The sequence below is a fragment of the Polypterus senegalus genome, chromosome 5 (genome assembly GCF_016835505.1).
Source record: "Polypterus senegalus isolate Bchr_013 chromosome 5, ASM1683550v1, whole genome shotgun sequence".
In the NCBI taxonomy this organism is placed as follows: Eukaryota; Metazoa; Chordata; class Cladistia; order Polypteriformes; family Polypteridae; genus Polypterus; species Polypterus senegalus.
The window spans coordinates 53,369,865-53,382,936 of record NC_053158.1 but is presented as its reverse complement, the minus strand read 5'-3'; the positions used below and the strand labels follow the sequence as shown (position 1 = coordinate 53,382,936).

Here is a 13,072-nt window from a genome sequence, read left to right as displayed (position 1 = left end):
ATCGATTTCCTGACTTGTTGGCTGCAATAAAAAAAAAAAACTTTAATATGAAAGCCTTGCATCTTTTGAAATAAGTTATTTTTTTAAGTTCAAACAGATGTTGTTCAAAGTTATTGCATATAATTATTTTATGTATTATGTTTGAAAGAGACTGGTGAAAATGTAAATAAAAAAGTGTCAAAGGCCCTATCTGCAATTAATAATTAAGAAATACCCCTTTCTTATGTGAAAATCAATGTTACCTTGGATGGAATGTAAATGTTTAATATTGCAGTAGCAGCAATTGCATGCGGTTGGCAATGAAAACATCCCCATCCCCCTTCGTCAGAAAGTTGTAGATTTGGCTGTTCATGCAAAACTTACTTGCATTCTGTACTTATAAAAGGAAAAAATGTGACTCCTATAAAGGGAAAACCAAGAACAGATTTCTGTCTGCCTCCTGTTCCCCCCAACCCCCACCTCCCCACCCTCCCTCCCCCCCAAAATAACCTCAGGCTGTGTTGGTGTGTGGTTGAGCAGCAATCAGAGGTCATAATTTCATTGGCGGTTAGCATCAAGCTCAATTTTTGTAGTACATTACATTTAGCTGTGTCTGGTTTCTGTTACCCAGTACTCTGACTGGACCAGCTATCATCAGGGTTGATTCAAGTTTCTTAAAGGATAAAAAGGCCCAGTAAAGACCACAAATAGTGGTTGTTATTTTATTGTGTGTCCTGTTATGATATATATATATATTTATATTGTATATATAAAAAAAAAAAATCTGTTGTTTGTCTCGTAGAAAACTGGTCATAGTAGAGGGTGATTTGTCAACAGTGCCACCTAGTGGTATATTCTATGCCTAATTATGATTGAAATACTGACACAAAAAGTGGAAAAGTTTAATTATCTTGTACAGCAGCAATCCAGATATTGTATTTGTACTTCAGCTGGATTATCTACACCTAAGAAGCAAAAATATGCAGTAAGATATAAACAAAATTAAAAGCGTTGCATATGTATCTTCTGTGTCTCATGTAGGAATGTGATCAAGTCCATATTGATGATGTATCATCAGACGACAATGGGCAAGATTTAAGGTAGGTAGTTAACAGCACTTTTTAACACTTAGCATTTTGACTGTTGACTGAGTGACACTTCTTCATTTGTTTTTTTGTTTTTTCCTAAAGCTGGTTAACCACTTCTTTGCTTGTGTTTATTAACAGCACATATAACTTTGGCACCGATGGTTTCCACGCGGCAGCCACAAGTGCCAATCTCTGCTTAGCAACTGGTGTACGAGGAGGTGTTGACTGGATGAGAAAACTGGCCTTCCGATATAGACGTGTAAAAGAAATATATACTACCTACAAAAATAACGTTGGCGGTAAGCCTTTAGTCCTCAAATCTTTGCACAGGACATCCAAATTAGTCTGGACATCTAATGTGCTAAAAAAAAAAATGCAATGATATTGAATTTATTTCTTCAATTTCTTAGAGGTTAGAACAGTTTCTTAAATTCTTTTTTGTGACATTACAGGTCTGTTGGGTCCAGCTAAAAGAGAAGCTTGGCTACAGTTGCGAGCAGAGATTGAGGCACTCACAGACTCCTGGTTAACTCTAGCACTAAAAGCACTCACGTTAATTCACTCCAGGTATGATATGCCATCATCCTTGGATGTTATTCAGTTATGTCATATAAAAACATCATGTACTTCTAAACCCCTTAAATCCAGTTCAGGGATGTTGGGCATATTTAAACTGAAAAAAGAAATCATTAATATGTATTTATGAAGATGCCTCAACCTAAAGCAACAGGCAAAATCAGGATGCATTATGATTACCTAGATATATATTTTTAACCACTGGCACCCAGACAGGTAAAGTGACAAAGTGACTTATTCAGGGTCATAAAGAAAGCTGGTGTGTGAGTTGAACTGATAGTTTTGAGGTTTAATGCCCTAGCCACTCTGCAACACTGCCTGTCTGTAAATGTTATCTGTATGTATGTATATATATATATATATATATATATATATATATATATATATATATATATATATATATATATATATATATATATATATATATATATATATATATATATATATATATATATATATATATATATAAATATATATAAAATCATACTATAACAATATTAATAATGAGCAATATTAAATAATCCTAGTGGTTTCTCAACATAACTTAGAGATTTTCTTTTTTCTTGTTTTTTTTTTTTTTTTAACAGTTACATTTTCTTACAGATCAAACTGTGTGAATATCCTGGTAACCACAACGCAACTTATACCTGCCCTTGCAAAAGTTCTTCTTTACGGACTAGGCATAGTATTTCCAATAGAAAATATTTATAGTGCAACTAAAATAGGTAAGTTGCAGAGCCATATCTTGTAAAAATAGTTTTAAAAAGTTTTTTTTTTTTATTTATATGTGTAATGAGTTCATTCTGTATACACATGCATGCATTCATCTATCCATCGATCTACTTGTGTGTACAGGCCGGCCTGGTGAGGCTGTGGTTAGTTATGAATCTTGGGTTCTAATCCCACACCCAGTCATAGTCAATGTACAGTTTGTATCAGATTTGAATGTTAGGCTAACTGGAAACTCTCATTTGGTACCAAGTGGGCCCTGTAACTTGTTTTTGAATGCTCCTGATACTACTGGCATAGGGTTTGACCCCCAGCAACTCTGAATTGGATTATGTGGGTCTAAGACTGTTATTTATGTTGTGTGTTATTATATTTTTATAGATGTACAGTATGTAGAGATATAGATGGACAAATATTATATATACTGTATACACAGAGAAGAGATAACTATTTAACTTATTTACTAGAAGATGATTTGGGGTTTTCCTTTGTTCCATTTTTACCAAGTGAAAGTACAAAAATAAGATAGCTAAGTAGCTTTGTGAAGTCAGGCATCCTCCTTTAAACATTTCAGTGAAATGAGCTGTGTTCTATCAGACAAATGCACTAGATTGTTTACTCTACAGACTATTACATTTTTCACATCTCATTTAGTGTATTTTGAAAATGTTGATGAGTAATCTACAGACAGTTAATGAAACATTTTTATGCATTTTTCTATGTGTGCCGAAAAGTGGGAACATATAAGATGTCTGATGTTTGGTTCTAAGGAAAAAGGTCTAATCAGACTGGGATTATTTTCCTGGAGCCAAGCCTGGAGAGTAACTCTCCTTTTTCTGTTTTTCATATGAAAATATTTTTGCAGATTAATATAATTCTGCAATCATTTTTGTTCAGTTATTTAAAGGAAGAAGATACACAAATTGGAAATAGTTGTCAAGCTACGACTTAGAATAATCTGCTGTGTGCTGATTTTTGTAAACCCGATTTAAGTAGCGTCTGTGTGCAAGTTTTGATTTTAGTAAAAGTGCTAAAGTAATGTTTTTTTTAAACTTTTATTTTAATTAGTGGTTGAGACTTTCTTACCTACAGAGTTGTAATACTGATTACTCATTTCTGTCTTCAGGGAAAGAAAGCTGCTTTGAAAGAATAATTCAGAGGTTTGGAAGAAAAGTAGTTTATGTGGTAGTGGGAGATGGTGTTGAAGAAGAACAGGCATCAAAAAAGGTAACCTAAACTTCATATCGATCATAACATATTGCTTAACAGCATGAAGTACATTTATAAGAAGGTCAGAAATGTCATAAGCATTCTTCCTGCCTAAGAAACGTCATTGTAATTTTTGTTTTGGAATGCCCTACTTCTGAGAATTTGCTGGAGCGGCATCTGAAGCGATTTAGTCTTTAAATTTTAGGCTGCTTTGTGATAAGCCGTGAACTCAAAGTGTCCCCAGTACTTAAACTCCTAATAATAAAGCTAAATGAATTGTGATAGAAGGAGAAAAAAAAATGTCAGTAGTTTTGAGTGGACAGTACATTGTAATTAGACAGAATTTGCTGCTGTGCACATCAAGCTTGAATAAAGACATTCATTGCAATGCAAGCCCATTCAGGTATGCATTGGAGTAGCTGCCCATAAATACAACAGCCATTTAAGAGGCTTATATCTTTGTTGTTGAAATTAGGATATGTAAGCAAATGACAAGTACTTTAGAAAAGGAGCAAGAAAAGATGACTGGTGTAAAGCTTTGATATATACCACGATGTAGTATGATTGCAGCTCAGCCTCTTAAACATCTGAGTATGTACTTCTTTTGTTGTTCGTATCAGGAGATTTATGTTACATGCTGCCTGGTGACAAGAATTGTGTATTCAGCTTTTCTAAGAGGCTTTGAAATTCCCTCACAATAACCACATCCTTGAAAATGTTAATTAACTAACAGGCATGGACCTGACCTGTTTTACCTGACAGTTATTTTTATTATCAGTGAAAGTGCAGTGAAAGGTAAGGAAAAGTGAAAGACCTCTGAAATTAGTAGGTGCAAATTAACAAAAAGAAAAGAAAAAAGAGCATTCTTTCATCTGGTCTGTCTGTTTTCAATTGGAAGCTTTTTCAATGCGTGCACTATAAAAGTGCTAACATGTCCAGACAGGCTACGACTGTGGATAATTAAATAAGCAGAACAATTGTATTTTATAAATTAAAAGTTAAGAGTAAAACCAACAAACTTCCAAGGAGTATTTATTCTTGGCTTATTCTACTAATATGCTTAAAAACAACATGGTCAGCATGATTAACAGAGGAGTGCAATGATAATTCCAAAGTTACTCAAATCTATTCAAAAATAAGTAATGTCAAGGCTGATAGCAGCCACAGTGCTACACTACGTTTAGGTAGTTGGCAATCGGACAAACTATTTATTCCAGTGAACGTAAATTTGTTGCCCAAGTTATCACGTTAAAAGGCATAAACAAACTAATATATTGACGCATATTGTGCAAGTATTGTATACAGGGGGAACTTTTATACTTTTCCTGTAAAAACATGGCTTTCCTACAGAGAATTCAACATCCTTCAATCATCACAAATCTCTTAGTCATGCTGAGAGTTAATTCTAAATGGAGTGTATATGCGGTTATGTTTGTGGGCTTTCACAATGAAGTGGTATCCACTCCAGGGCAGGATGGTATCTAATATCCATTGCTGTCAGGATATGCCCTCACCCCATTTTCCTGACACTGACCAAGGAAATAAATGTTTGTAATATGCAAAATATACATGCTTACAGAGAAAGAGACAGTAAACTTAAACTTTGGTATACTAGTAGGCAGACTGAAATTGTGATGTCTTCTATTGGCAAGTAAACCCTATTGAACTATAACTCTATCTACATGTGCAATAAATCACAGAGATAATTTGACTATACGCTCAATCACCATTCACACATGTAGCGCAAATGTATTTAATTTACAAAAAAAAATCAGAAAAATGGTAGGAAGAAACTCATATTATAATATAATAGATCCTTTTATTACTTACCCACTTGGACCCTACCTTGTCTCCTTTTTCACTCTTTTTATATCAGTATTGTTGTTTCCTTAGAGATGCCCATTTATCTTTGTTTAGGTATCTATGGTCCTAGCTGTAAAGCAGTAACACGAGGAAATTTATATATTTACTGTATAATATGGTTTCTGCCCCCTAGTTTTATTTTTATAGACAGACAGACAGACAAATAGATAGATAGATAGATAGATAGATAGATAGATAGATAGATAGATAGATAGATAGATAGTATTTAAGGACGCACCCAACTGTCTCTGGTGTTCAAGCTATAGACTCTGATGTATCTACCCTCTTGTGTAGTTGTGAGCCTGGTACTTCTTTCTCTGTCCAGGTTAGATCAAGTCTTCCTTCATCTCTCAAGATAGTAGTGGACACTAATGTATGAAATCATCAGTTTATTGGCAAACTGTCCCATGGAATAATCTTCATTTTGCAAAACAACAGTAGACAGACATGTTTCTTGAGAAAGCAATTTTGTTTTGCCCATTCTTGAACCCAGGACTGAAATTTAGGAAAGCCACTACCTTGAAACCCAATGGAAAGCACTCTACTTGTTTTGTTAAACAGAATAATAGTTTTTAGTTGTGCTAACACAATCACAAATGTTTCTCTAATTACCAAATAGTATTTCAACTTTCTTTAAGAATAAGCTAAGAAAATTTACCATTAGGACACTGGAGTAATATCTGCTGAAAAGGGGGCTTTGTAGTCATGCGTGAGTAATACATGCAGCAATTTCCAGCACCAATTGTCATTTGCAACATTAGTAATGTCTTGTGTCTATGTTTAAAATCCATTTAATGCTAACTTGATATAAAAAGAATCAATTGTTATCAAAACCATGAATATATATTCACATACTGTAAACATATTACATGCATACAAATACATATTGTAGATACAGTATGTTGCATACTGAAAAATGAAAAGAATGTTTAAAAACATTTTAGCAGCTGGAGCTGCTGAGCCTTCTTCAGGTCTAATAAAGGCTTAACTGCAGAAATATTGTGTATTTAACTTTCTTTCCATATTTCAGCAGTGGAGTTATCTTTCACCTTTTTTTCATTTCGCAGACATACAATAACACAGCTCTTCTCTGGCTCATTATATAGCATGGTTAAGGCAATGAATGACAAAAAGATTTGTTTAAGCTTTTTTTTTTTTCGCTTTAAAGTAACATCAATTTACACAACAAAAGGAAACCACTATTTATGGGGTCAGTGCAAGAATTTCTAAGAGGAAAGCATTCCTTTCTAGACTGTTTACCTTTGATAAGCCATGGTAATGGACCGAGAGAAAGTCTTCAAAACCAGCTTTGAGGTGCTCACTTTAAAACCACCTGTAAGAGTAGCAATTCTCAGAAGAACATATTTGTTATTTTCAGAGTGGATCAAAATCTGTCATCCTTAAGCTGTAGTTACAGTGCTCCTCTCTATTTTGTTCACTGGTTAATATGTAAATAATAAATAATATGAAATTGTTGCACAAAAAATAGAAGATGACATATTAATAATGTTATTTTTAATGGTTATGTGTATGAGCATTAATAACACTTTCAAGGCTAAAAATCTTTGAGCCAGAGAAAATGTCAACTAACCTTGTCTCTGCATTTAGGAGCACATCCTTGTTAACTGTATGTTTTGGCTTTAAGTGTCAAGCAGCTCACTTTTCAAAACAGCTTTAGTTGTTTTTTCAGAGTAGGATGTGTTTGCTTACACTTCTTGTTTGCTTTGCTCACAGCACAATATGCCCTTTTGGCGGATCTCTAGTCACTCTGACCTAATGGCTCTTCATCATGCATTGGAACTGGAGTATTTGTAGCACAACTGCAGCCACTTGAAACCCTGGGGCCTCATCCTACGCTAGCCCACAGACTGCCAGCCCTCCTGCGTCCTGTGTCACCATCTGACTTGGAACTGCGCAAAAGGTTCAGAGTGTTGACATACGGCCACCATTTGTCTTAACCTTTCACCTTTCTCCAAATTGAGAAGAAAGAAGTTAGGAGAGTGCAGGTGCTGTGAATCTGCTATTTTTAAAAAAAAGCCATCCAAATGTTTGAAGACTGACTGTTCCTACAGTTTGCCACTGCAAAGGCTTCTCACCTGTGAAAAACACGAAAGCTAATGACAGTTCCCTTATTCACAAGACTTCACATTGCACAAAGTCAGTCCACCTGAAGGCTTAACTGAACAGTGGAGTACACTTGCATGTGCAAATGACTTTCTGACGGAAATACCCGGATACAGTGCTTTGTTCTTTTTATTTATGAACTTCTATGAGGGAAACCTTGTGCCCAATTGAGCCTTTTGACAATGCAAAGCACATCTAATTCCATCACGTCATATAGTGAATGCAAGATAATTTCTAATAATTTAAATGAAAAAAGTTTATTTACAATGCTAAGACAATCATGTACAGAAAATGTCTTTTTTTGTGTAAATTTCTAATCACTGGACAATTCATTTGCATATTGTGTAGGTACGGGCTATTGCAAAGTAGCAGTGCCTTATCATTGAAGTATCAGAGGCACCGAGTGCACAGGAGAGTGTGCTGTGCCTTAAAAGTGTTGATGTGTTAAAGTGCAACTTTTGATTTTGTTTTGTTCATTATAAATATGTAGATAATTATTTTTTTTGTTGTGGTAATGTGTCTTGTCAAGACCAAAAGCATGGATGTCATGTGTCAACAATTTCCTTTCATTCTGTCCAGTTTCTTTTTTTCTCTTTATGAGCTTTTCTCTTTTGAGGGGAAGTCTCATCCTGGTCAATATAACAGAAAACAGGATCATCACTCCATGTTCACTTTCACTTAATGTCCCATTCTTATCCGAGTTACTCTGTGTTGTTTCCTTTGAAAATGTAAACGTACAGTATGCCTCAGCCTTATCATGTGACAAGAATATGGAGGACGTAATCTAGATTTTTTTTTATTATGGAATCCTTTTTTGTTAATACGCGAATAGGGTTGAGAGGTATTTTAACAATAAATAGCAACCTCATAGGATCTATACTTTTTGTACAAGGCGAAAGTTACATTTTTTGAAAGAAACAAGATTTTTGAAAATGGGGGGGTGGGGGTGTCTTTGTAACAAGGTCCAAATGATTTCCTTAATGTTTTGTATTATATTATTTTAATTTTTGTTAATGTCCTCATTCTGATGAATGATTGCCACCTTGCAAAGAGGGTTGCCATCATATATGCACACATTTACTATTTGGATTTACTGCCCAATGACTAACTATACACCTGAATGGTTATAATTATTTCTGGCCTCCATGAAATCAATGTTAAGCAAGAATGGGTGATCCTTGTGGAGAGCTGCAGTGTTTTGCTTTAACCAATTACTTAATTAGATAGCTTGGCTTTGCTTTCTGTCATGCCAAACATTTCTACCATTGTGTATTTTTTCTTCCTTTGACTATCAATTCTTCATTTTTATAGGTTTGGCATATTACAGTAGTATCTCTAAATCCTCCACTTTTATATTTAATGTTATTCAAAATATTTCATTAAAACAGCTTCTCGTGACATGACATTCACGGGCGCAAATGGTAACAAGTTAGTTGTTTATCTATTGTCTGTCTTTTCGTTTATGGCTGCTATTTAACAAAAAAAGAGCTATTAAAAACTCACAATCTTATCAAGAAAGTGAGCCAAAATGAGGTACGAAACTGGAAAATGGTAAATCATAAGCATCTGTTTAAGTTTTTAATTTCTGAAACTAAAGATTAGGAGCTGGAGTAGGTGACCTCATTCATTGAAACGTTCACTTTACAGCAGGGAATGACCTCAAATGAAGAAACTGGCATGACAGAAACCTTGCAACCACTGCAGCACTCCGAGTCAAATGCTGACTAGCCCCTTCTTGTTGGTACTAATGTTTTACACCTTTCAAATGTTTCTTACTTTCTACAATGACTTTTCAGCACAATTTCAGTTTAGAATATTTTACTTAATTGCATCTACCTCCTTATAATGGGGGCTACATATTGCTGCTAGATCAACATAACATTAGACATTTCAAATATTTTGTAAAAAATAAATAAATAAATAAGAAAGAAAATCACTTTCCATTAAATTCACTTACATGCAACAGTTGTTGATTTCTTTTTTATTTGCCTTATTGCTGCAGACTGATAATCAATAAATTATCTCAGCCACACTTTGAAAAATAGCTTTGTTGTGTCTGCAAAATTTGTGTACAGAATTTTTCACTGTGTTTAAATTAAGAAAATTGACTTGTAAAATGTAAAAGGTAGGTGATTTATTTAAAGTGATGTTTTGCCTGGCATAAATTAAATATAATTTTCTTTACTCTAAATATAAAAACGTGTGCAAAATATTGTACAGTGCATCTCAACTCAGCATTTTTATTTTGAGTGCTATAATTTGTCCGTGGTCATTACTGAGCCTAGATTAAAATGGTACTATCTTTCATGGTAATCTTTTCTGTGTATTACACATTACATATCATTGCTCAATTCCTTTGAATATGTTTTCAAAATATGCTTAATGTTTATTTTAACAACAATCATCATGGAACAGATCTTTAAATATTATAAACCATCAGATGGCCTTTTCAGATTTTGCATGCGTGGTCTAAAGGGGTTTAGATTCTTGTTAGTGTTTCAGGACCAAGAATTCTCATTGAAGTGTCGTAATTCTTCCCAATATAAATTGGAATCAGACTGTGAATTAATTTCAAGATACATTCCTAACAAGTGTGTTGAACAACAACAACAACAACAACAACATTTATTTATATAGCACATTTTCATACAAACAGTAGCTCAAAGTGCTTTACATAATGAAGAATAGAAAAATAAAAGACACAGTAAGAAAATAAAATAAGTCAACATTAATTAACATAGAATAAGAGTAAGGTCCAATGGCCAGGGTGGACAGAAAAACAAAAAAACTCCAGACGGCTGGAGAAAAAATAAAATCTGTAGGGATTCCAGACCATTAGACTGCCCAGTCCCCTCTGGGCATTCTACCTCACATAAATGAAACAGTCCTCTTTGGATTTAGGGTTCTCACGGAAGGACTTGATGATGATGGTCACGCAGACTTCTGGCTTTCAGTCCATCATTGTTGGAGCATCATGATGCTTGTAGTAGGTGGTGCTGGCGCAGGCCACCACCACAAAGAAACCGGAAAAAGAAACAGAAGAGAGTAGGGGTCAGTACGGATTTTAGAGCCACCATGAATAGTTATTATGATGAATTGAACATACAGAGTATCAGGATTAAGTTAAATTGAAGTTATAGAAAGGCCATGTTAAAGTAATGTGTTTTCAGCAGTGTTTTAAACTGCTCTACTGTATCAGCCTGGTGAATTCCTATTGGCAGGCTATTCCAGATTTTAGGTGCATAGCAGCAGAAGGCCGCCTCACCACTTCTTTTAAGTTTTGTTCTTGGAATTCTAAGGAGACACTCATTTGAGGATCTAAGGTTACGATTTGGAATATAAGGTCTCAGACATTCCGATATATAAGATGGGGCGAGATTATTTAAGGCTTTATAAACCATAAGCAGAATTTTAAAGTCAATCCTGAATGACACAGGTAACCAGTGTAGTGACATCAAAACTGGAGAAATGTGTTCGGATTTTCTTTTCCTAGTTAGGATTCTAGCAGCTGCATTCTGCACTAGTTGCAAACGATTTATGTCTTTTTTGGGTAGTCCTGAGAGGAGTGCGTTACAGTAATCTAGTCGACTGAAAACAAACGCGTGAACTAATTTCTCAGCATCTTTCAGTGATATAAGAGGTCTAACTTTTGCTATGTTTCTTAAGTGAAAAAATGCTGTCCTAGTGATCTGATTAATATGCGATTTAAAATTCAGATTACAGTCAACAATAACCCCTAAGCTTTTTACCTCCATCTTGACTTTTAATTTTAATGTATCCAGTTTATTTCTAATAGCCTCATTGTATCCATTATTGCCAATCACTAAGATTTCAGTTTTCTCTTTATTTAACTTGAGAAAGTTACTATTCACCCATTCTGAGATACAAGTAAGACATTGTGCTAGTGAATCAAGAGAATCGGGGTCATCAGGTGCTATTGATAAGTACAGCTGTGTGTCATCAGCATAGCTGTGGTAGCTCACGTTGTGCCCTGAGATAATCTGACCTAATGGAAGCATGCAGATTGAGAAGAGCAGCGGACCCAGGATAGAGCCTTGTGGAACACCATATCGGATATCATGTGACTTTGAGTTGTGATTACCACAACTAACAAAGAATTTTCTCCCTGTCAGGTAGGAACAGTTTATGCAACATGTCTGCATTTGCGTTCTATGTTTCACAATACAATCTAGTATCCAAAAATGCTCTTTGAATGACCTTTAAACATTTTTGAACAAAACTTGTTAAATGTCTATCTATGTGCCAGATATTTAAATAGATTACATGATTCATTTTTTTTGTGGATTTGAATTCTGGCTCAGAAATTATATGCATTCATTTATGGATTCTCCTTCTGTTCATGTGCATTTTCAATCCACATCCCAAATGTGTGTGTGTATCTGATTGCCAGCTCTAAATTGTCTTGGTGCTAGTGTGTGTGCTACGTACGTATGTGTACCCTTCTACACGCTGTTGCTCCATATAAAGTTCCTTCCCTGAAATCAGGACAGGCATGAAGGATGAGGCAACAAATCATGCACTGGTACAGTGTGTTGGCGCGCGCACCCACCACTCGACTAAACAGCTCAGGATCTTGGTTGGAAAACCCCTCCCCCAGGCAGACACCTGGTCCAGTCCCACCCTCCGGAAATGACCATTTATCTGCCACAGCCAGGAGTTACATGGGCAACCCCTTGGCCTGGTCCCCAATAATGAGGATCCTACAAGCTGGATCACATTTTTCACATTACACAATATTTTTTCAAAAGAATGAAAATTAGATATGAACCACAATATCCATCCATCCATCCATTATCCAACCCGCTATACTCTAACCACAGGGTCACGGGGGTCTGCTGGAGCCAATCCCAGTCAACACAGGGCGCAAGGCAGGAAACAAACAACAGGGTGCCAGCCCACCGCAGGGCACACACCCACACATGAAACACACACTAGGGACACTTACATACATATCAAGGTCCTACTTTATATACTGTCTTTAAAAATTTTAAGAAATGTTTTCATTTTAAAAGTTTAAAAAAATTTTAGAACTACAATTCAACACTTCTGCAAGTATCGGTAATTGATACTCTCATTCATTTTCCTGATTTTCCACATTTAACATTGTGTGTGTCTAGATCGTCATTTTGTAAAATTGTGTTAATCTCTGGAATGTTATTAAGGTGCCCTGTGGTGGGCTGACACCCTGCCCTGTATTTGTTCCTGCCTTGCGCCCCATGTTGGTTGGGATTGGCTCCAGCAGACCCCCGTGACCCTGTAGTTAGGATATACCGGGTTGGATAATGGATGGATGGATGGATGTTATTAAAGTGTCAGTAACAGGTACAATGTCTGTTAAATATCTCATAAGTATGAAACATTCATGTTTAAACACCTTAAACACCTTTTAGTTGCAGGATAGAGTTTGAACCTGCCAAGGTATTTAGAGAAGCATGTGGGTTGAGTTTTGTTTCATTTTCCCATTTTTTTCCCAAAACTCTATA

General features: G+C 35.4%; 1 protein-coding gene across 13 annotated transcripts in view; it reads left to right on the top strand.

The window, feature by feature from the left end:
- eya1 (EYA transcriptional coactivator and phosphatase 1) overlaps nucleotides 1-9,612 on the top strand; it is a 69,171-nt gene extending 59,559 nt beyond the window's left edge. For 12 of the 13 annotated variants that reach the window (XM_039754639.1, XM_039754640.1, XM_039754651.1 and 9 more), the window contains 6 exons: nucleotides 1,021-1,079; nucleotides 1,206-1,366; nucleotides 1,520-1,634; nucleotides 2,247-2,368; nucleotides 3,499-3,599; nucleotides 7,179-9,612. In XM_039754639.1, the coding sequence (XP_039610573.1) occupies nucleotides 1,021-1,079; nucleotides 1,206-1,366; nucleotides 1,520-1,634; nucleotides 2,247-2,368; nucleotides 3,499-3,599; nucleotides 7,179-7,259 (639 nt within the window). In that variant the 3' untranslated portion in view covers nucleotides 7,260-9,612. Of the gene's footprint in view, nucleotides 1-1,020; nucleotides 1,080-1,205; nucleotides 1,367-1,519; nucleotides 1,635-2,230; nucleotides 2,369-3,498; nucleotides 3,600-7,178 lie in introns of those variants that run through there. The other variant, XM_039754645.1, reaches the window with a different exon arrangement.
- The last annotated feature ends 3,460 nt before the right edge of the window (nucleotides 9,613-13,072 follow it).